The 24,926-nt window shown below is 37.5% G+C and overlaps 1 protein-coding gene across 2 annotated transcripts in view; it reads left to right on the forward strand.

Moving 5' to 3' along the window:
• znrf2b (zinc and ring finger 2b) overlaps positions 1-24,926 on the forward strand; it is a 63,248-nt gene that overhangs the window by 16,976 nt on the left and 21,346 nt on the right. For both annotated transcript variants that reach the window (XM_055163756.1, XM_020937545.2), the window contains one exon: positions 23,941-24,036. In XM_055163756.1, the coding sequence (XP_055019731.1) occupies positions 23,941-24,036 (96 nt within the window). The remainder of the gene's footprint in view (positions 1-23,940; positions 24,037-24,926) is intronic.

The raw sequence follows: 24,926 nt of genomic DNA on the forward strand, positions 1-24,926 counted from the left end.
GTTAATCAGTTTCAGCTGATACCAATATTCAGTACCAATATTGTGTACCCTTCTTGAACAGGCTAATAGGTCAGAAATGGAGGTAGTTCTACATTTATGGCTGCATATTTACACAAACATGTATCAAATGATTTTCTGTCCCAGATAAAAATGGGGAAAAAAAGAACTTATCTGTACAAAAGTGAAAAGTTAATTTGTGATCTTTACTATAGCATACTATAATGATTTTTTACTTCCATCTATAGCAGTTGGGGGGGAAAAAAAATCTGATACCAGTATTGGCTCAAAAAAAAATCCATATCTGCCCATCCCTACCCATTATTATAATTCGTAATAATCAATACTCTTGTACAGTGCCTTCCCTCTTAGAAGCTTAATGCCGTAACAGAGAAGCAACTGATTTCTAAAGGATCTAATCAGTTCTATTTATCCTGGACCCTTTCTGTTTAGAACATCGCCAAAGGGCTGATGTAATGGTAATGTATGCCAAAGTACACTTATGACAGTCTCTCTCCATGACACAAGTTTAGAGTGTCCAGTCTGCCTTACTTTACAGTGTACCATATAAGATAACAACATGGGATTAATAATGTCTGTATAGTCTAATGCTTATATCTTCTCACCTAAACCAAACCAGCTGTCATTTCCCTCACTGCGATTTTCACAAGGTCAAAAAAAAAAAGAAAAAAAATAAGAAAAAGGAAAGTACAAGTAAATAAATAAAAATCAACAACAACAGCACTGTTCTCCTTGTGTGAATCTTAATATTTAATCAAAGTGCACTCATGGGAAAATGCACCATTATGCATTTTAAATAGGATGCTAACATGCTAATTAGCAGGCAGAGGGGGACACAAACGAAGCGGGTGGCTGAACGCAGGATGGCAAAATTGTCTTTTTAATTTAGCTGAATCATGTTTACCCCTAGTTTAAAAGCATCTAAGGTCATGGATTAAAAGGAAAACAAAAGGCAACAAATTGTAGCTCTGGTTCACACCTCAGAGGTAAATCACCAAATAAAGTTTTATGCATATTCTCATATCAATTGCTGCTGTAGTAACAATTTAAAGGCACACTGTGTAAATTTTGGTTGGGGCTCTGTCACATTCTTGTTTCTATGGATATGTTTGCTTTGGCTGGAATGTTGAACAATATGACATTAAAACAGTTCTATCTTACATTTATTAATTTACAGGTTTTATTGCTTAAAAATACCTTTAAAAAAAAGCCCATTCTGATTGTGAGCGGGGTCGTCTCTCCACAGATGTGACCTGTAACTTGGTCTGGTTTGGTTTCCGTGATGATAGAAAGGTTTAATGTCATACTGTGAACCTGACAAAGCAATAACATCTAGAGGAATAAAAGCATTTGATGGACCCTCCACCAGAAAAGTTACAATGCAACTCTACATGTAAAATCTTTTCACTGAAACTAAGAACTTAAGGCTCAATTTTGGAAAAACAACAAGTACTACAACTGTGATGATAGATGTTTAAAAAGTAGGATTCTGTTGAGTTCACATTGTAAGTAACTCCACAGCTCAATGTTTCTATAAAAGGACAGGATAATGTGCTTCTAACATTGGACATTGTATTGTTAATAGTACTGCCCAACTTGTGGCAGTTTTGATTGTGATATATTGTTGGCTGGTAAATCCAGAATGATCTCCCTCTGTCTTTTTTTATACAGCTTGATCTCAGTCTGGTCCCCACACCCTCTGTCACGCCTAAAGTCCAGTCAGACATGATCGTGCAGTCAGGTTTGTTTCTTTCAGTAACACATGTGAAACAAAGGAGCTCATTGGTCACCTGCATTTACAAACAATATTGAATTTATTTTACCTGAGATTAACAGAGTTTAGTTATTCTCTCATTGTTTCTCCAGAAATCCACCATGTTTTTCAGTCCCCTGATATATATTTTTTTCCTTTATTTTTTTCCAATACGATCATGCCACTGATTGGCAAATCCATCTGTCAGTCACCGAAATTCACTGTGACCAGACTCACATCTTCGTAAAGTATTGAAGAAGTGTCTATTCTGGATCCCAAGCAAGATATATTATTCAGAAATAATTAAGGGTGCACATTATATAGTGAAAATATTGATATTGCAATCTTGGTTGATGCAGTAATCGATATTGCTAGAAAAGATACTGTATGTACAACACAAACGTCTACATTTTACAAAAGTGTACTGTTTTTGTATAGTAAAATGGATTCAAAGGACTTTTTTCCTGATGAGACCTGGGTTAATCTAGGTTCAGTCTCTGTTAATTTTTTATCTTGACCCAGTTTGACTTGTAAATTAAGGTGTGCATAATTTATTTTTATTTTTTTATATAACTGAAGTTACTATGCCAGAAAGTTACAGGTGCATTATGTTATTTCTATGGTAGGTGTTGCTACATGCTTGTCTCCATGGGGATGTTATTTCTTTGCCTGGAATGTTCCACAGTAGGGCATTAAACACATCTCCTTTACATTAGTTCAATTAGAGGTGTTTTGGAGCTCAGAAATACCTTGAAATCATTAACACTTCCCCATAGAGCTGACCATTAACTTGCATCCATTGTGATTATCAAGTTTATTTCCATAATGTGGAATAATCAAGGCAAAAGAATAGGGCAAAACAGATGGCAGCCCCTCCATCAGAAATGTTGAACAAGTGCACTTTTAAAATATCACAATAATACCTTATCATAATCCAAAATGATCGAATTTTATATAGTTTTCTTATATCGTACAGCCCTAGGACTAAAGTGTTTACTGCTCTCCTCTGCTTTGGTGTGAAGTAAATGATTCTTTTGTGATGGGTTTCTGCTTTTGGCTTGGCACTATAAATGTTATGTTTGACTTTCTCATGACAAGTGCAGTGTGGGCTGAACCAGAAAGAGCCACAGATGGGTGTAAAAATATGATATTGATTGGTCCTTGAGACATTTTTTCAAAAGGGCCGAGCTGTGTGGTGTCTGAGAGTGATTTAAGAGAAGATCCTCTGTGAAATTGAATCCACAGTCTCTGCTAATAGCGTTGAGATTAACTGAAATCATTATAACCTTGAGAGTGTCCTGCAAACATACACTGCCACAGCACACATACTGATACCTGGTAAATAGGACAATGAGTGGTGTATAGACCATGATCCTTTGCTCCTTTTCACCAGCGTATAATATTATAAGATATCATCACATCTTTAATATTCTGTATGTGAATCAAATTTGCCAGCAATGACGGCAAAATAGTCAAACTCGCTTGCATCGAGGCACATTTACACCATTGTAAAAACGTAAAAAACAGCACTAACTCATGTTAAACAGTTTCCATTGCAAGTTATTCCTCACTTCATACATTCCAAGCATCCTAATTATTCACTGTGATGAGGTTATTGCTTCTTTACAATTCTCAGAGACCAGAGTTTTGCCGTGACGCTAAAGCTAACAACAACTAGCATGCTACCGTGCACTTCCTGGCAATAAAAAGCTTTTTAATGTGATGCAGATAACAAGCAGTGCAATTATTTTGACCTCAAGAGCTGCTTATACAGTCCCTTTATCCACAATGGAGTGAAATTGCACTGTAACTTCTCTAGACATTTGCTACCTTCTTGTTTCCATGGAGATGCAGTTGCTTTTCCTGGAATGTTCCATTGTATAGGATTAAACGTGGATGGAAGTTACAGGTCAGATCATATTAGAAGTGAGTTCGTTGTGAGAGTCAGACAAAGCTCGACCTTCACAGACGGAGAATGACAGCGCACTGATTTAACTGTGAACATACGGGGCTCATCTTCTTCGCACAGCTGGGAGCCATAGACTATGAACATAACACTGAAACATATGGGCAGAATGGATTCAGCTCACACTATCTGTATCGTTAGAAAGAGTCTAGGCCAGCTATGACATCAGCTCTTAGAATCGAACTGCGCTTACTCAAGTTTGGATGTTTAAATACAGCTCCTATTGATTTAAACCTCTGTGGTAATTCCTGGCAGACCCTAAGTCAGCTTTGTTTAGTCTTTAATTAATTGCAAAGCACTCTCCTAAAGTTTTAAAGATGTTTAATAGATACTGCAACTGTAGAAAACTAAACCCTCAACCATCCATGGAGTATAAGTAAAATACAATATAGGGTTTGGCCTAAAGGTCTTATATTACACAAAATGGACTCTTGTGAGCTTTAAATCATGTTATAATGTTGTTACACCCTGAAAAAACAAACCCGGAGTTGTGCTTTGTTTCATTCACACATGTTTGAGCAATCTTGCATTATTAGACTGTCTACATCTCTAAAGCTCAAAATGCTCCGCTACACTTTGTGATGTCATGTAGTGGTGGTTTTAGGTTTTACAGCTCCTTTTACAATTTAGTTGAGTAGTTTAGTTGAGTAGTTGGTTATTCCAGGGCTTAAATCATCCAAATTATTATTGTGAAGCTGTATGTAGTACAGTGGAGCAATTCCTTTATTACCACATCACAAGGTAGAACAGAATGTTTTCTGTTTGAGAGAAGAACTCAGCACAAATATGCAGTTTGTGTGAATAAAACAAAACAAAACTCCAGAGATCTTTTTGATGAGCATTATAACATACTGTATCAGAAAATGGTGTAATATGGGCCCTTTAAAAGTTATAATATATGTTTATTTTATAACTGAAGGGAAATAAACTGATCAGGTATGGGCTTTATACATGGATCTTGGGGCTTAACATTTGAATTGTAAATCACATAGTTTATATCTGCATTTTCAATCCTCGCATTTCATCAAACAACTTTAAATTCCATCTACTATCACCAGGGCCCTGTTAATGCACGCTTTCATATTCAAATGGTTATGAGTAGTGGCGGGTGAACGCTTAAAGACTCAAGAGGAGATGTGAAGTACACTGCCCATATTGTCTAAAACAACTACCTATAGACAATAGTATACTATATTTGAACCAGTGGCCTGCGTGAAGTATTTCTCAGGGACATGTAAATTAACCTCTCACTATGTACTACTTATACAGTGAATGCAAATATGCTAACTGGCAAGTGTGTGGGCGGTAAGGCTGTAGTCAACTAAACAAATCCATGTGAGTTCATAAGACATGCTCTATCCATTGCTTAACTGACTAAAAGGGGCGTTTCATGACACTTTAAATTTCATACATAACTATAATTGGTTAACTCCAGTTGTCACTCACTCAGAGCCTTACAGAGATAGCCAGTAGAAGAAGTGACAGGGGCAAAGTGTTTGTGTTTGAGCAGACAGCAGCAACTATGAACCTTTGGTGGAGTTGAGCCTTTTTACTATTATATTATATTACTGTATTTTCTGGTCTAATTTATAATGCTGTTTCCTCATCAATACCCTGCATATTTAGTTCTTCTCTCAAACAGAAAACACTCTGCTCTACTTTAAACTCTATACCGCTTCACTAGAATCATTTGAAAGATTTCAGCCCTGTCTACTTTTGTCTACTAGACAAAAGGTAAAAGGAGCTGTTTACTTGAAAATGTTACGTTTCCTGACATCACAAGGTGGAACAGAGCATTTTGAGCATTGGAGATGTAGACGTACAATAATAAAGTGTTACTCAAACATGTGTGAATAAAACAAAACTCAACTCCTGGTATGTTTTTGATGAGGTAACAACATTATAACATGGGTAAAAGCTCACAAGAGGCAATTTTGCATAATATAGAACCTTTAAGACTTAAAGCAGACCTTCAGCTAACTACAAATCAGCTAACTACTCCTCAATTCTGCCTTTTCATTATTCGTAATCTATTATTGAAGTATCTAGTCTGGTATTTCAAAGTCCCATCCTATAAACCGCGGCTGAAGTCTGTGCAGTGAATCAAATTTGAATCAAAATCGAGATTCAATCATGTCTAATCATCAATGATACATCTTAATAATGTCTTGATGATGACACAGCCAATCCTGTCAGTGAAAGCATGTGGTTTGGAGCAGAGTTAAGACTTTGGAGGGAGACATTGTTTTTGTAATGAAAAGCTCTGATTAAAAGTCTGTATTGTTTATGTTAATGTTCAGTCTATACTTGAAGCCAATTTTCTTTTTGAAAAGAGACATAAATCTAATCAAAATCAAGATGGATTAATATGAACAATGGTATCGGTTTGAATTTTCCATTTAAGGATGTCTACAACTATCTAGTTTAAAGGTCCCATATTACCCAGAAATGACTTTTATGATTTTTAAGCCATGTTATAATGTTGCTACCTCATCAAAAACATACCTGGAGTGACACATGAGTAATTCTTTATAATTAGTCTGTCTACATCTCCAAAGCTCACAATGCTCTGTTCCACCTTGTGATGTCATGAAGCTGTAAGTGAACAGCTACCCTCTACTTTTGTTCAGTAGAGTTTGGCAATTCTAAATGTCTAAATGATTCTAGTTGAGGTGTATGGAATATATTGTATTAGGTTAGAGAGAAGAACTCAGCCTAAATATGCAGGGTGTGGATGTATGAATGAAAACAAAAGAGAACATGAAGAGGAAACAACATTATAACATAGATCTGAAAATAGCATATTATTGCTATCTAACTTAATGGCAGATTGTGGAAGTCACTTGCCATTTGGAGGTCAGGTCTCTTCTTTCCAATTGCAGCTCTGTTTTATTCCCTGATTTGAAGCAGCAGGAGTAGAGTCTGTTCTAGGGCCAGCTGATGTGAGCCATCTGTAGCCCGCTCATCCTTTTTCTCCAGTGACAGCCCGTACCACACTGGAGCTGCACGCGCCAAAGGAGACAGTGGCAGGATTTATAAACTATCACTCAGTAATCAATTTAGTTCAGGTTTAGATGAACGTGAGGAAGAACAGTCTTACACTGATTTTCATATACATAAAATTTTGATCATTAGAACAGATTTCTGGAGTTGTCAGATTATTGAAATGTCAGTTCCATTTTGTCCATTTGGCAAAATGGGCAAATAAGCCTGTCACAATTTTTTTTTAAATGCGATATATAGCTGAAGTAAATATAGACAATAAACCAAACCATAAAGCAGAATTATCCCTCTAAATGTACAATGGTGTTAACAAAATGAACTGCAATAAATACATAACATAATGCAACGCTTTAGTAGTTGGGTTGTGTCTTTAATGAGTCATAGAAGTTCATAATTCAATTCTACAGCTCAAGTCTTATTGTAGTACAGAAAAATAACAAAAGTTTTTACACTAAAAGAAAGTTGATACAGTATTTAACATGACAGGCCAACCAATGTGGCATAGACAAAAATGGAAGATACAAGTTTAAAGGTTGAAATATTTATTTTAAATTCATTGCACTCTTTCAAATACAATTACCGTATTTTCCGGACTATAGGGCGAGCTCTTAAGCCTCCAACCCCATTAAAAAACAACTGTGCCCCACAATCCAGACAGCCCTATACACGAATCCACTAGGGTGTCCCAGCACGACTTCAGCAAACTACAAAGCTGCATCACCTGCACAAACACGCACGGAGCAGACAGCGACCGCATAACGAAAAACACCCGCAGCCACACTCATCACTCCACGCTGACGAGAAACGGAATGGAACGGAGGAACGAACCAAAAAGGGGGTACAATGTGCCACTTCTAGCCACAACTGAACAACTGAGTCACTGCAAACACGCCAACGATCCAGCGGTCCCAGACAGCACCCTTCCTACTCGCCACAATTGAACAAAGCTGAGAGTCACCGTGAACATGCCAAACAAAGTCCGACTGGGCAATCTAATTGTTGTGTCTCGTTTAAAGTCCGGTGAGGTTTATTTGTGAAAAAAGCTCGAAAATAGACCATTCTTTGACAGTGCGCGTTATAATCCAGAGCGCCTAGTAGTACGGAAAATACGGTACTCGAAAAATCTATTGGTATGTTTTTGATGATCAGATTTGTATAGTGCAAGTAAACACACCAGATGTAACTATTTGGTTATTTTATGATTCTAGTCCAATCAGATCAGTTTTGTGTGTACATGTACCTATTGTAGAAACATGACTGGGCTGGTGGTGATTGATGGAGAGGCTGAGGTGGCAAATGGTTGTGCTGCTGTGGTGGAGAGGTGGTTGAGATGGCACGAAATGGAGTGAAGAAAGAAAGCGTGATTGGTCAAGAAGCAAGGGTAGTAGGATCTGATTGGCGGACAGTAACAGACTGGCTATACACTGGAAATACAAGTCTGGTAGGTATGCTTCAATTTTATTTACCATAGAAAAACACTGTATTTAATTTATATGAGACATTATTTTCATAGGGTATCTTTACATTTTCATAATGTTATTATGAAAAGGAATTATATATGCTCAGCTTTGATTATTTGTTCTATTTCATTCATATGAGAGACAGATGATACTGATCCACATGTTTGAACTTTTCAGGCTCAGACAAAGCTATTAAAAAACAAATTAACCCAGAACGCATTATAATTCTGGGAGAATACTTTAGCGATGCTTTCACAGTATTCATTCAACTAAACCACGACGGTATTGTAAAATGATGTTCTGATGTAATCTTTGTCTGTTTGCACCATAACATTTCTCAAGGTTGACATTATCGTATTGTCTGATCTGCACTTTAGGAGCAAACCCACACCAAAGGCATGTGAGAAGAATGCATGTGTTCATTCAGTGATGGTTGTAACAGATAATTCCAACAGCATGCTAATACAGCTTCAGTGCTAAGGTGAACCATTATTTACATGTACAGCATCATTAAAAGGCATAAGCTGTAACAAATTAATAAATAGTAGAACAAACCAATAATTAACCATAGAAGTTATTTATTGTCATATCCACAGCTCAAATCTTACCTATATTACACAAAAATGGCAAAAACCTCCCTACTATTGCAAAGAAATTGTACACGATAAATACTGAGCTCCAAAATATATTGTTCTAGCTTTCATATATTGAACGAAGTTGATGTAGCACGTGTGAATTTATGTGAATTCCTGGTGAACACATGTCTGAAGTCATGACAAAATCCTGCCTTAGCTCATGTACCATTATTATAAAGTGTTACCATGTGTTTCTATCCGTTTTACATGTATATCTGTGTCCATATTGTGGATTACAGGGCTATACTGTATCCTGCTAATGGTTGCCACACATGCTCTTCGTGTGACTAGCAGATATAATCACATGTGAACTAAAGTAGTAGTAATAGTAGTAATGTAGATAGTCACATATTGAAGGCACGTTAAAGCAGTCTACTAAATGTACATAAATAATGATAACACTGAAATATAATCATTGGTAAAGAATACAGTTTTATGGATTTTCCCTGGAACGCATATAACATGTATTCACTTGAAGCAATTTTGATCTCTGCATCATTGGAAAACAATGCTAGAGCTGTAGCCTTTAGGTTGTAGTCCACTAATCATTTTGTTTAGAAAATAAGGATTTATATGGGACAACAGCTCAAAGGAGAAGTTTGTGAGCAAGTGAATAGTGAGTATTGGTATTTATGTGTAAAAAAGGCAGATTAAACTCATGACTGATGAAGTTTAATCTGTCATTATATAAATACATTGCTTCCTAGTACTTTTTCTACATAAATACATTTTTTTGCATGAACTCCCAAGCAGGTGAAATCTTGTGAGTCCTGTTTGGAGATGTGATAGTTTTAAGAGCTTTTGCCACATCCCCTTTTTAGTCAACTAACTGATCTTTATGTTATTAGGTTCTTTTTTCAGACCAATAGTTTGTTTTCATACCTGACAATTTTGACTGCTCACTAGCGGCCTTCCTCAGAGTGGTCATGTGATGTTGCTGTGTCGTGACGTGTCCGGTCAGCTGATTATACAGGTTTTGGTGCTGTATTCCTACCCGTGGAGGCAGGACGACGGTGCCAAAACCTGTATAAATCAGCTGACCTCATTGGACTATAATTGATCTTTAGTCAATCAAAGCCTAGACACTACTTTGTAAATGTACTATAAATGTTGTACACGTATAGTTAACACATTATCTTGAAATGATCTGAAACACTGGTTTGTTTCCTTCGCGTCATGTTTTGTATATCAACCAGGAAGCGAGTTTCAATCTTGTCTTGACCCAGGAGGACTGATGTAAATGTCAGTTGTAAATATCTGAGTCTGGCTGTCCACGTGTGATCTGATAATGAGAAAACACATGGAAGAGCACGGCCTGACCCGGCTACTGTGAACCCCTCTGTGTTTAGACCTGTGTGAGATCACAGAGCAGTAGGTTAAGCCACTGTGTTAGTCAGACCGGGTTAGCACAAAGCTACCCTGATGAGATGAGCTGTGGATAACCCAACCAGCTCTCACTAATCTCTGCCTCTACATCTCCTCTACATCCCTCTCTCTCCCTCTTCCCAGCTCTGTCTGTCTCTCTCTCTCTCTGTCTCCTTCTTTGTCTCTCCCTCTTTTTCTCTCTATCTCTCTCCCTCTGTATGTCCCTTTCTTTGTTCCTCACTTTATTTATTTCTCACACTCCAATGTCTCCCTCTCTCTCTCTTTTCTCACTTTCCCTCTCTCTCTTCCCCCTCTCCTTCTCTCTACCTTTCTCTACTTAAAATGCCGCTTTATTTTTTGTCAAAACATTTTGCCACGCTTGTGCTATTTACAGACACAATAAAGGTCTGTTAAAAAGCTATCTCTTTCTCTGCCATTCTATCTGGTTCTGTCTTCCTCTCTCTCTCTTTCTCTCTCCATCTTTCTTTTGCTCCAGTCTGAATACTGTTGCCTGTGCAGTTGTTGTTGTGTAGAAGCGTATAGGTATAGCAGGCGTGACGTCAGTTGCTGGGTTCTGGTTTGTGCCACTGGAGACAGGTAATTAAAATGTGGTTCAACACTATAGGAGCCAGAGGGGGAAGGAAGTTCACATCCTCCATCAACATCCTGCTCAATTATCTGATCAACAGAATAATTAATAGATTGGCCGTTAAGTGAAATTAATGGAAAAAGATTATGGGTTATCTTTCATTATTTGTATATTCTTGCTTGGGCTGTATAATTGATTACGTTTGAAACATTCTAAATCGCAATTTGAGTTGGTGCAGGTATGCAGATGATAGTATGTCCTCCTTTTTACAAAAACAGTTCCTATATTAGCTCATATTCATACATACATATCACAAATCTTCTGGAGTTCTACTTTTTAAACATAAACCAAGCATTTAATTGTAATCATAATACTTGCTAGAAAAGTTAGATCTGACAGACTCCTTGAATGGAAGGCTTATAACCATTCCTGAGAAGAAGGGTATAATACTGGTCACATATTTTTTATTTTTATTTTTTTATGTCAGAAATGTTTATTTGTAAAATTTGAGTCATTTACTATTCTGACAGATGAAAATAAACAAGTGAGAATGATGTGAATTTTTCATTTAGTTGCGTAATAATTCTGCTCATTAATAGTTGCTCAATAATTGTGTTTCTCCTATGAAAGCCAAAACTTCACTTTTACTTTCTTGAATATTCAGGTTTGAGGTTTATTAACATTTTGGATTGATCTAGAGCACAGTTAGCCTACTTCATCAGCCAGTTTCCACGAAGAGACCTCACATTAGAATTTGTTCGCTCGACAGTAGGCGGGTACTTTTTTTAATTTAACCAATCGCTGCTATTTGGTCGTAACGTATGTAATGCTCCACTAATGGGGCTAATTGGTATATTAAGCTTTTCCCAAATCCCGTAGTAAGAAGGGCAATAACGTCTTTTCCCTTGATAAAATTCACCATTCAACAACAACATTCTCTTTGTTACGGCTTTAACTCCTCGATCTTGGGAATTGTTGCCAAAACAGAATGTATGGCTCTTCGCTGATTGGTTGGTGCCCGAACGTTCTTGCAAACTGTCTAGTGTTTTCTGATTCCTGACCTAGTTGCTGGAGAACAATGAAATTGAGTGGAGGCACTAGGTGGCGCCAGCCTTGCTAGAGCACAGTAGAATTGGTTATATTTCCAACAGTCACAAAAAAACTAACTAGAATAAACATACGGCAAACCCACTGGAACAAAATCAGGGAAAAAAGCTAATGGCTAAGGTCCTGCAAACCTGGAAAAGCAAATTAAATACGCTAATTAAAATCTTTAACCTTTTCCACAGCAAACTGCCCAGTATTTAGCTAATGATAATGGTATATTAGGCCTTTATATCCAAGTGCAAATTAACTCTCACTAATGAAGTCAAATACTCCTTTCTTTCCTTTTCAAACATCTTTCATTTTAATATGTCCTCACCCCGACCCTGTAGACATTTTCTTGTCCTCACGGTTGCCCACAGTTCTTTATTTGAGCCTAATATTTGCAGAGTCGGTGATAAGAGATGCTGCCGGAATACTTTATATAGTGGAGAGTGACATTAACTGAACTGAAGAGGTCTTTTATCATTCACCTCACCACTTCTGAAAAGCACCCCCCCATAATGCCTATCCTTACGTTTTTTTTTTGCACTCTTTTTATATACCCTTTTTCCTCCTCATCCCCTCCACATTTCAAAAAGATCTCCGTGATATGAATAATTGAAGCTCATATAAATTATACATGTAACATCTCTATTTAGCCCATCAATAGGATAAGGCAGCTGTATTGTCTTGGTGATGGATCCAAGCAAGGATATAATGGGAGTGAATGAGGCCGATGGGTGAGTGAGTTTTGGTCGATTTTGTTGTTATTTGCTGCTGATGTCATCAAAATTTACTGGGGGTGTGAAGTTAACTGGAGGCACTGCTCTGTTAGAAGCTCTGTTACACAAATTAGACTTAAACTGTGCTTTGTTTTTAACACAATCCGATCAGAAAGAGGAGACTTGATTGGAACTACAACAAGTGATTTGAGTTTTCATGCCGTTAAAACATTTTTTGTCAGTTTTCGCTTATAGACATTAAGGAGATTGAGTTAAGTTGTTCACTTAATTTGAATATAAAAAAGTGGACAGCCATTGAAATCTAAAGTAAGTGTAGTGGTATAGCTGTTTGAGTTATCTTTAATTTGCTCTTTAAGGTGCCATCCATTTTACCGGGTGAGTCCAATGGCAAAGATCAATCAGGTTCAATACTTGGAGACATATGCGAATAGACAGCAGTTTATTATAGGCTGGGATTCACTAATTGAGGTATAGATTTTGCGTAGACCATGTGTGTAAATGAGAATGGTTTGCCAACATTTTAGTTAATTATAAATTAATATATATAGTTATATAGTACAGCAAATTAGGTTGTCTACTTGTCTGGTTTGTGTGTATCTGTTCTGAAATTCATTTTGAAATAATTCCAAGTGGTACCTATGGTTTTTACACTTGTCATTATTACATCAGATGTTTTATCTTGTTGGGGTTAGTTTTTAGAACTATGATTTAAAAAATCTGATATGAAATGAAAAAGACATTTGAGAATACCAAAGATAAAGGATTACTTGACAATAACTTGATGCTGGATTCTTGGAAGAAGAGAATTCACTAAATATCTGTTGAGGCATCTCTTTCAGACAAAAATAATTCAACATTATCAAAATCATCACTGTCTCTGCACATGTTTTGACCAGGCAATTGTTGACCATTTTACATCAAGAAATTAAAAATGTACTGAAAGAGATTTAATAAAGCTTCAAATGTAGCAACTGTGATACAGATTTATGTTGAATTTGTTCAGTAAAAACAGATGAATTGATCATTTTGTTCAAGCTGGTTTTATTCGTATGTTTTAGCTTGCCCAACTATGAACTTGATAAAAAATAAACCCTCAGGCTTTTCAGCAGGTCTCAAACTTTTCAGTCCTGTTCAAAAATGTAGTGGAGTAGAAAGAACAGATACAGGCGCTGAAATATAGTGAAGTAAAAGTAAAACATATCCACTGTAAAATGTACTTACCGGTAAAAAATGTATAGATACCTACAGTACAGTACAATACAGTACTACAGTACAACTTTTACTTTGTTACTGACTATAAGTACTGGCTGTAACTACTTGATTACTATTTAACCTTTGCTCTTCTTAAACAAGTTAATTTCAACGTCATGCTGACCACATTATAATAGGCTAACTATAATACGCTAACTTCCTCCTCTGTTCTGGGAAAACCTCTGTCCTCTTCACTTCCTGGTACTCTGTTATGATCTATAGTACTATCTATAATGTGTTTTAAAATGCGTGTGCGCGTGATTTCATAGGTGTTTATGTGACCGTGGGCTGCAGCACTGGCGTGGGCTGGTGATCAACGAACTGATCAATAATATGACGATTCATAAATCTAGTATAATGTCTCCCTGCGAGATATGTGCTGATGCAGAGCCGGAGTGGAGCAGTGCATATAATGAAGGCGGTGCCCTTGAATGCTCCAAACGGTAGATTAAAGCAAAGCAGTGATGGGAAAGGAATTCGGGTTAACTCAGTAGCTGAACTTAGAGCTGCTCGCCTGGAGAAGCATTAGTCAGCACAAAAATAAGTGAAAACACAATTGATTTTACGATGAACTGTGCTGTCTCGTAGTGAAAGCTGCAACCTGAAGTGAAAAGTCCAGAGCGGAAATAAAATCGATTCGTGTTTGGCTTTGGTTTTATACAAGATGTCAGCCCCATTCTGGAGATGGAGAGTTTGGCAGGAAAAATGGTACCACCAGTTGTAAACAGCAGGTGAGGGTCAAGGGGGTATATAAGGGCAATAAAGAAAGTAAAAAGGAATAAAAGAAGAGTAAAGCTAGAAAGAGAGAATACATGATCAAGAAATTGAAATGTGTAAAACCCAAAACCCAAACTCTTCCGATCTCAGAGGTTTAGCTGGATTGGGTCTGGTTCAACATAGTGATGTAACAGTAACTGAAATATCATGATATCGTATCATTGAAAGTCTCACAATAATATCGGCTGTCACAATATATCGAATTACACGTTCCTTTGCTTAAATGCATTGTTTTATTGATGCAACAGCTAGTAAACATACGGAACTACATAGAACATGATCTAATTCAGTGCAGACAACACAAAGATATATCTTTTATATCTTAATTTTTGAAATTTATGACAGTAATGATTCGCAGCAAAGTCTTGTCAGGCTACTTTTAGCTTTTACAGTACCTTATGTACAATTCTGTATTACTGCGTTAATATCATACCATGAAATCAGACCTGCCACAATAAATACTATCAACTTATCAAATCATAATTTTGGGGGTCAAAGTTTATAGTGTGTACTTTTTCTTTGTACTAGCGGGAAAATGTTGGTTATTTTTCTTTTCTATGAGATTTGAGCTGTAGAAGATTACATTATGAACTTCCATGACTCCTTTTAGATGTAAGCTAAGTACTAAAGTCTTTCATTCTGCTATTTATTTATTGCACTTATTAATATTAATGATATTATTGTATCATGAAATTTGGATATTGTTACATCCCTACTTCAGCAGTAGGAGCACTGCCTCACTCAGACCAGCGTGCCCTTAGGCAAGACACCTCACCCACCTTGTCTATGTACAGTGGTTTCTAAATGTATGCTGCATATCATGTAGGCCTGTGTTCATTAATATACACTAATCACAACAAAAAACTAATTATAATTGTCTTCTCAATTAAAAAAAATATGATTGCTATATATATGTTTTAATATGTTTTGTTACTCTCTTAGAGATCTCTCTACTCCCCTTAGCATGTTTCCCATCAATAGCTCATTCTTGTAAGGGGCTTTAACACTAACACTGCTTTATAGTCTGTTAATTTTGTCCTCTCATAGCTACAAAACATGGCACTCGATATTTCATTCTGTGTTTTATGCACTTTGATGTTGACGTTTAATGTTTTTTAAATATATATTTGTATACTTTAAATTTAAAATATGAGATATATACTTTGCACAAACAGTTTGATCTAAAGATTCCCAAAAATGTTGTAAATGTAACCCAAAACGTATTTCATGATACGACCTCAAAGCACCTCACAGTCATTCCAGCCCAGCATACAATAGACCATTCTGCTTTTGTGACACCGTGATATGAGAAGTGAAAGTGTGATTGCCATTACCCAGAATCCTTTGTGCCTGATAACGCGTTTCCCAGAATAACCCCAAACGCAGCTCTGAATAAGTTATGCTAAAGGCCTATATTTGAAGCATATTTGTCCACATTTGTCCACTGCAGTGTGTACCCAATGAGGCATGATATTGTTTGTAATGAGCTCAGTAAATTCAAGTCCAATACACTGATGGAACAATTGTTTACCTACTGTCATTATCTTTGAAATATTACATTATATTTATGTTATTACTATGCTCATTTTTGCACTTAGTTTCATAATTGAGTTTCAAATTGTTACTGGTATTTTGAGCTTTTGCAAAACAGGAACGGGGCAAAATCTAACTCAACCTAATAGAATTTTGTTAAACCATTTGAGCGAGGTCTTTTTGGATGAATGGATGACTCATTTACTCCTGAGTTTGAATATGCCAATACTGCTTTGCTTGAATTCTAGGAACATATTTATATGCATTGCGAGATAGGGCCAACTTCTTATGCTCTCTATGTAATTTCATCCATTTTACCAAAACCGAATTCAATTTGACTTCTCACCTTGCGCTTTCCCCTACTTTATTACAAACTACATCCCATCATAAAGCAAGATTACAGGTCCAGAGTTTGCTGGCAGCACTATACCACAGTCATAAAAGCATTTTGGAGTGGATTTACTTGAGTGAAGTGTTGAAAATCATTACTGTCCTTGTTATTCCAGGCACAGAGCCCATGGGCTGGTGTCTCGTAAGGACACCATTTGAATTTGCTGACATTTTTCGTCTGCTGTGGTATTTCCAAACTGTCTGATCACATGACCTACTGTCTGGGGTCAGGACAGCGGTGATGTGAGGGCACTACTACTGATGCTCGTAATGGACAGGGGCGGGGTGATCTTTAAATACTGTCGATCAATACTGTTAACATTTAAATATGCAGCTCTGATTGATTCTTGTATGGATTGTGGAATGTCAGAAGGGAGGATTCAGTTATTTAAGACAAAAGTGGGATTAGTATCAGAAAAGACTAAAGGCTACATTTGAATTGTTTTTTTCTTAAAGAAGACATATTATGTGTTTTTTTTTCCCCCCAGATATTTTGTATTAAAGTATGATAAATCGTCACATTTTTATAATGTGCTTTTTACACCTTCAAGGCACTCAATTTGCTTTATACCATAGAACCACCCTAGCCAGGCTGGTGCCACCTAGTGCCTCCACTCAATTTTATTTCTCTCCAGTGATTAGATCAGGAATCAGAATACACTAGACTGTTTGCAAGAACCCCAGAAGTTGTAGACCGGGCACCAGCCAATCAGCGAAGAGCTGTGAAACCATGATGTCAAACTCAAGCACCTGTCTGGGTCCCTTTTATGGTACAGCACAACAGTAAACAAAGCGGCCGAGGTGGATGTAGACGAAGCCATACATTCTGTGTTGGCAACGATTCCTGAGATCGAGGATTTAAAGCCGGAACAAAGAGAATGTTTAGTGAAGTTTATCAAGGGGAAAGACATTATTGCTTTTCTTCCTACAGGATTTGTTGCATTATATACGTCACCAAATAGCAGTGATTGGTTAAATAAAAAAGTACCCTCTTACTGTCGAGTGAATTAATCCTAATGCTGCGAGGTCGGACAGTTTCCATGAAGTGAAACCGGCTGATGAATGATGCTAGAACCTTTCACCCATTCACACAGACTTGTACAGTAGCAGAACAATGCAGGATTACTCATACATTCATGAATTCATCTAAATACAACTTTGTGCAATCTAATTACTTATACCATGTATGGTTAAAAGCTCATGTCGATTTGACATCATTTGCCTCATATTTTAATTATGCAATAATGACGCAGAAAGTAAATTTTGATGTATCAGCTTATAACATAAGCATCCCATAGTTTTCTGATGATAAATCAAGGTCTCACCACTAAATAAAAGTAAAAAAAATTGCGTAAAGAAAGCGGAAAACACATATTATGGTTCTGCTGATAAATATTGCCCATGGTGTTTTACAAGAAGTATTTTACAAAGCACTGTTCTATGTACTTTCATTTTCTGTCTCTTACTCATCAAAACTGGGAACATCTATTTTCTGCCACATATTTTTCACATATATGGTAAAGAAACGGTGTAGCTCAAGAGTTAATTTGAATCCACACGTGACAATGCAAATACCATGTCTACCGCTTATCCTTATTGTTTGTGTTTGTGTGTAGTAGTCAAAGACAAATACCTCCAGAGCAGTAGAAGAGACACATTAGGATTCCTGGAGAGAGCTTCCTGTCATGTTCAGTGGATGAGTCATAGCAGCCAAGCAGGGAACTCTCACTGCCACCGCCAACTACGAGAAAACGGATTTGAATACAGTCAAGATTTCTCCTCTGAACTCAACACTTTTAAACACAGCATACCCGGGCAATGTAGTAAAATATTTGATGATGATTTTGGCTATTAAATGCACAAAATATAGCCTGATTTCTTTCAAAAATAATGAATAAATTGGTATTTTATTAGAGCAACTGTCAGTAATTAATGTTTTGTTTTAATTTTTCACCATTTTAGAGAAAAGTGGTTTGTAGCTCCAGGAAAGAAATTCAAAACAAACCCTCTGTAGTCATTAAATGTTGATGGTGTTCACGTGGCAGAGAAGTTCACCTGTTTTCATAAAGGTTAGTAGTTCTATGTCTGCTGTTGTGTCCTTTGACAAGACCCACATTGCTGCTGTGAATGTGTTGAATTGACTGATTGTTAATTTTATTAATAATCTATTTTTACAGGAGGGAGATTAGGGCAGAGTTAAAAAATAACACAATTAGTTGTACAATCATAAGAAATCCAGAAAATCTTAAAACGGTAATAAAACAGTTGATTGTTGCAAGTAGCTGCAGAATTGAAGACCATTTCCAGCATGATGACACTGAGTGATTTACACTTGTGAGGTGCACTTGTAACTTTTCTGGTGGAGGATCCAGAGCTTGCTTGTCTCCATGGAGATGTTATAGCTTTGCTTGTAATGTTCCAGAGTATATTATACTTACCGATCACCATGAAGACAAACGTGTGATGCCTTTAGGCCAAATGATGGGTCAGATCTTTGAGTCAAGACTGTTTTTTTTTTAAAGGTATTTGGAGAAAAAAAAAAAAAATCAAAGAAATAACATCACCACCAGAAAAGGTATACACTGCACCTTTAAGAAAATTGCACAGATTTGAAATACTTAGAAAATTTTTTAAAATCCAAGTACAAATTTGGCGATCTGAAGTATATTATTTACTGACATAAAATAACACTCACATTTACACTTACGCTAACAACTGCCACATGTGCCTAAACCAGCCCCACATTTCCTGCCTGACTTTTAAATAGGTCACATGTTTTCTAATGGCTTCATCAGTATCTCCACGGTGACAGCTTTTGCATTAGGGAGGCCTCTCATCGACACGTTTAGCCCCTGTGCGTCACCTGGATGTGTTCGGTAGGGAGCGATGCCTCATGGGAGAGCGCAGTTGCCATGACGAAGCGGACAGTGATGTCAATGGAAGCAGCAGGGGTTGCACACAGGTCACAGGGATGATGATTAGATGAGCCTTATGTCAGGATATGGACATTGCAGTTTGGGTATCTTAAGGTTAGTTTCTATTTTGAGTTTGTAAAGCATATTTCTGTTCTTTAAAGTATAATATTAACAATAATACAACAATAACACCTATTCTAAGCTTTTCCTTCTTTTCTGCCCCATAACTTCTTCTGATTTTCCGACTGATTTGGTACAGAATTCAAACTTACAATTCCTTGTTGCTTGAACAATACTTGCAATTAGGGATGCACCGATCCGGCACTGCTATGGGATATCGGCGCCTGATATCGGCTTCCAAATATCAGTTCAGTTGATATTCTGAATGGCCATATGAATTGATGTAACACAACTGTTTACTGGTAGTAGTCGGCCCAGAAATTCTCAGAATGTCCTTTTTCTACTCTTTACAGACACTAGTAGTCCACACTAAGCTTGTTTTTACTCTTCTAGCTCAGTGATACATTGGTAACCTGGCTACAGTGAGTGCAGGTGGCGAAGTTTCAGTGTGTGAGGTAATATTAGTCTTCTGAAAAAAAAAAAAAAAGAAAAAGTTCTTGGAGATGTTGTTGTGGGAAAAAGTGCTGTGGGGGACACTTTGTTATGTGTGTATCCTGGCCAGTCGTGCTCTGCCTCTCTGAGCTGAAAATGCTCAGACAAATTCCCTTGGCAGAAATACTTCGAATAGCAACTGTGACCATGTTTCTCCCTGTGATTTTGTGTGTGTGTGTGTGTGTGTCATTACAATGCATGGTTTAATCTGTGTCATACTAATTCACCACAGATCTATACAGTGTTGTTTGGTATTGTATGCAGACAGTGTTCAATCTTTTATGTCTAGAGGTACCTGAACATTTCCCAACAGAATATTTTTCAAGTCTAAGCAGGGTCACTTGCATGGATGGTTGGTATTTTATGAGGCCATAATGTTACATTTCTGTCATATTTTAAGTTTAGGAAAATGTGAACTGTTACTTTATTTAACCCTTAAAGGTTGTATAGAGGATTTTCCAAGGAACGAGAAATCCAGCGACTGTTTGTCCTTTTTCAAATGTTGCGCATGCGTGAAACCACCCCCCCCCCCCCCACAGCTCCCTACGTAGAAACGCCTCCTTCCGCCTCATCCTTCCGCCAGAAACCGGTGCGCTGCACATGACTTGTAAACAACTAACTACAGTGTTGGTTAGGCATGGCGGAGAAGTGAGGAGCGGGGGGAGGGAGGGGGTGCGCGGATATTTTTGTGCGCGGACAAGAAGTGAGAAGCAGGGCGAAGAACGGAGCGGAGCGGGGAGTGAGGAGAGAAGAGAGGAGAGGAGAGGAGAGTGGAGCGGTGCGGTGCGTGGAGATTCCGTGAGGAGGAGCAGGGAGAAGAGCGGAACGGGCAGAGAGGGGCGCAGAGAGGGGGGCGCGGAGATTCCGTGCGAATGAACTAGCTACTACTACAACACGCAGCAGCAAGCGGACTCTTTCTTTGCCTTGAAAATTAAGTTTTCAGACATAGGATATCGCATTCGTGTCCTGAAAAACGTTTGTCTAACTCTTGGAAATAAAGTACGTTTTCATAATAAGCAGAAGTTACCTGTCCAGAAGTAATTTGGAGACCAGTGCGTCAGTCTTTAGACCCTGTGTCTGCTTCAGTCGCGCCATCGCTGAAATGAATCTTCAAGAATCACCTTAGTTTGGTTTCGCTGCTTTTCCCCTTGCCTTCTTCTTTCAGCGACCTCAAAAACGGACTTTGTTTTGGGGCTAACTGCTCGTAGATTCTTGTCTGCCATTGCAATAAACTTTGTGCTAACTGCGAGGAAGATATAGGTCAAAAAAGCCGCTAAGAACTGTTGCGTTGGTGGAGTAAACAGCGTCTGTGCGGCTTGCGTCTGTGGACTGTGTGACAGGCGTACGTAAACCACGTAACGGCAGCGCGCAGGCAAGTCAGTTACGCTAGAAACGTAGGGAGTTTGATTGACAGCCTGTCAACTAACAGATAACAAGGCAGTGTCGTTATCTATTGGCAAATGTTTAGCCCCACCATGTCCAGAGTTGATGAATTTTTATTCTCTTTTTTTTGGTCATCATAATTACAAGGCTACTGCATTTCTATCTATTGCTATCATTGACAATTTGAAACAAAAAAAAACAACAAAAAAAATCCTCCATACAACCTTTAAACATACATGTATGTTTTATGGTGAGAGGGGTTCTACCATCTGCTTTGTCTCCACTGGGATGTTATTGCTTCCATAGTATGGCAATACAATTGTATAGCTAGCATTTATGTCATTAGAGGTGGTTTTAATGCTAAAATTACATTGACATGCATTCTCACTGTAGATTCCTTTCCCAAGTCCCAGTAGATTAAACATGTAACTGGTGACGTCATCTGCTTGTCTCCATGGAGATAGGTATGCTGTACTGTGGAACAATGACATCTCTGTGGATACAAGGTGGTGTATCATCTGCCAGAAAAGTTAAAACAGATTTTAATGCATGGATATAACATGTCTTTTGATACTGTGAAACTTCCCAATACACAAAAAATATGCAAATGAGGTAACTATGGCAACAGAGTAGTCGGCTGCTTTGTGGCTACCTGACTCACACACTGAACAGTTTCTTTCCAGAGGAAATACTCAGACCTTCCAGAGGAAATATATTGAGCGAAGGGACAATTTTATCTATGACCAAAACACCAGAGCGGAGAAAGACTGAGGCCTTTCCTGGGACACTCTTGGCTCTTCCTCTCCTCAAACTGCCCTGATCCCATGGGATCTGCAGACCTTTAACAGAGGCACAAAGGCGACTGAGGTGTGCAGAGTAAATGTTGCTGCAGCAAAACTTGAATTTCCCTTGAGATCAATAAAGTATCTCTCTCTCTCTCTCTCTAACTCTACAGAGTGTAATTGGCCAAAAATGACTGGAGCAATTATGCACTCAAACTAATGACATGCAAATAGAGCTATGGCATCCTTCTCTCCATTCATTTGGATGACTGACTTTTTTTTATTCTGCCTACCAAATACTGACAGATCTTTCACTGCACAATGGAATCAAAGCACTATACCTGCTGAGATTATCTCCCCCAGGTCTCACAGATCTCACTATTTTCTGCCTCACAGTGATACAGTTACACATTTCACCAGGATAAGCCCTATACAGAGCTGCAGTATACTGTGAATCAATGCTTAAGAATCAAAATCCTTTTACTATTCTGAACATATTCCAAAAATTTAAAGCACTGTGTTTGCAGAATCATAGATGTGTAGAGCAGTCAGTAAATTATATTACTATATTGCTCAATTAGAAGTAGATGTAGTGGTCCAGGAAATTAACCAAATAAGAGTAAAACTGGATTCAGGGAAACTTCTAATCAAGTAAGAGAAACTGCAATAGCAACTGTCTTCTCTATTGTTTGAAGTCAATGTAATTTGAAGGACGAAACAACATTAAATGATGCACAAAATCAGGTATTTTCAAAACTAAATTATATCTAAACTGAGTAAATGTGCATGAGTACTAGCCTCCTCTATGCATAATGTTATTTTAGCATAATTAGATAATGGTGATATTAGCCTGGTTCCTATGGCAGTGTGGAGAACCATCTTTGCAGCAGCTTTGTGATAGTTGCCCTGCTCTGTGTGTGGGTGGTGCTTCCTGCTCAGATCGAGTTTGTGTTTCAGATCTGGTTCAAACAAACGGTCCTCAGTAAACAGCAAGCTTCTGATGACAATGTGCAGTTATGCCTGGTTTTGTCCTTTTGTTTTACTATTTTTGTTTAGGTACATTTGAAAGCTTGTTTGGATGTTTTTTGGAAAATATATGTGGGATGTGGACACTTGTGAACATATTTTTGTGGTAGTCTTGACTTAATTATGCTAAAAATACATTTGTTGTTTCAAACCAGACCACCTCATTGCTATGTGGTGATTTCTGAATACAATACAACATTTGATACACTTGATTTTTTTCCCGTAAGTGGAAAACAACAGTGGCTAAATGACAAACTACATCTCACAATAGCTGCAGTTTCCAAAATTGTGGAAACTCTGCACTGCCTCTCTTATGAACCCGATTAGAAGCACCATGTAACCAAATCCTAATTCATTTTTATTACATATGTTGATTTAATGTAGTCTATAATTACTACATCAACTATATTGTTCAATACATGACAGATGGAACTATTATTTTTGTGGGTCTATATTTATCATGGGCACTTTTTCTTTGTACTACTGTGAAACATTTTGCTTTTCTTGCTTTCAGGGTTATCATGTCCGTGGGATAATGGCATTCAGCATTATTGTTTATAGCCTGTATTTACTTCTACAATATTGTTCTTCAAAATTAGTTATGGTGACAGGCCTAATTGAATCTATAAATTGTACTTTTGCTTTTCTTTCAGGCTTCAAGTGCCCAGTCTGCTCCAAGTTTGTCTCTTCGGATGAGATGGACCTGCACCTCGTCCTGTGTCTAACAAAACCTAGAGTCACATACAATGGTAAGATTTCAGTTACTAAACATAGATCAAATGAAAGCACTGCTGTATTTCTTTTAGATCAGGAAATCACCACTTCCTTGTATTGTTAAAAAAAAAAAAAAACAAAACGGAGATCGAATGATACTGCCTTTACACGTAAAAGGCATTTTGTCGGATGTGAATGATAAGGAAGCAATTGGCAGGAACAGACAATTTTATTTTATTGGAGACATTTTTGAATGAGAGCCATGTGGATGCCTCTGATTATTCAAGACTGTTGTTTGTCATGGTTTATCATTGAAGAGGTTAAAATCTGGCAGGGCTTAAAGTTCATTCAGGTTTTTTACTCATGATGATGCTGTGTGGTAGTACAGGAGGTGCTCCACTGTGTTTTTAAACTACATACACCTTCATTAGAGTCATTTGGATAATTCTCATCCAGGAATTGCTAGTCTCTGCTGAACTAAGGGTAAAGGGTTGCTGTTAACTTGAAGCTGCCGTTTCATGACATCACAAGTTGAAACAGCATGTTGAGCTTTAGAGATGTAGACAGACTAATAATAAAGGGTTACTCAAACATATGTGAATGAAAGAAAACACAACACTTGGTATGTTTTTGATGAGGTAACTACAAGCACACAAGTCAATTTTGCGAAATATTGGACCTTAAAATTTTGACAGTGTATTTGGTGTGTTCTTTTCAAAAATATTTCATGGTTTCTTGATTTAAATTAGAAATGCGTTATAATGACATGATCAACCAACTGTTTACATCAGTCTCAAATGAAAGCAGACAAACCAAAATACTGTTTTAGCCTGATTGAACTCACAGGGTCTGCATTAGAGAGCCGGCTCCTGCCCTTGTTACGCCTGGCTCCAGAGTCAAATTCAATCTCACAAAACCACTTTAC

Source organism: Boleophthalmus pectinirostris, unplaced genomic scaffold, assembly GCF_026225935.1.
Source record: "Boleophthalmus pectinirostris isolate CB_2022bp ecotype Guang Dong unplaced genomic scaffold, ASM2622593v1 HiC_scaffold_6, whole genome shotgun sequence".
Classification (NCBI taxonomy): domain Eukaryota; kingdom Metazoa; phylum Chordata; class Actinopteri; order Gobiiformes; family Gobiidae; genus Boleophthalmus; species Boleophthalmus pectinirostris.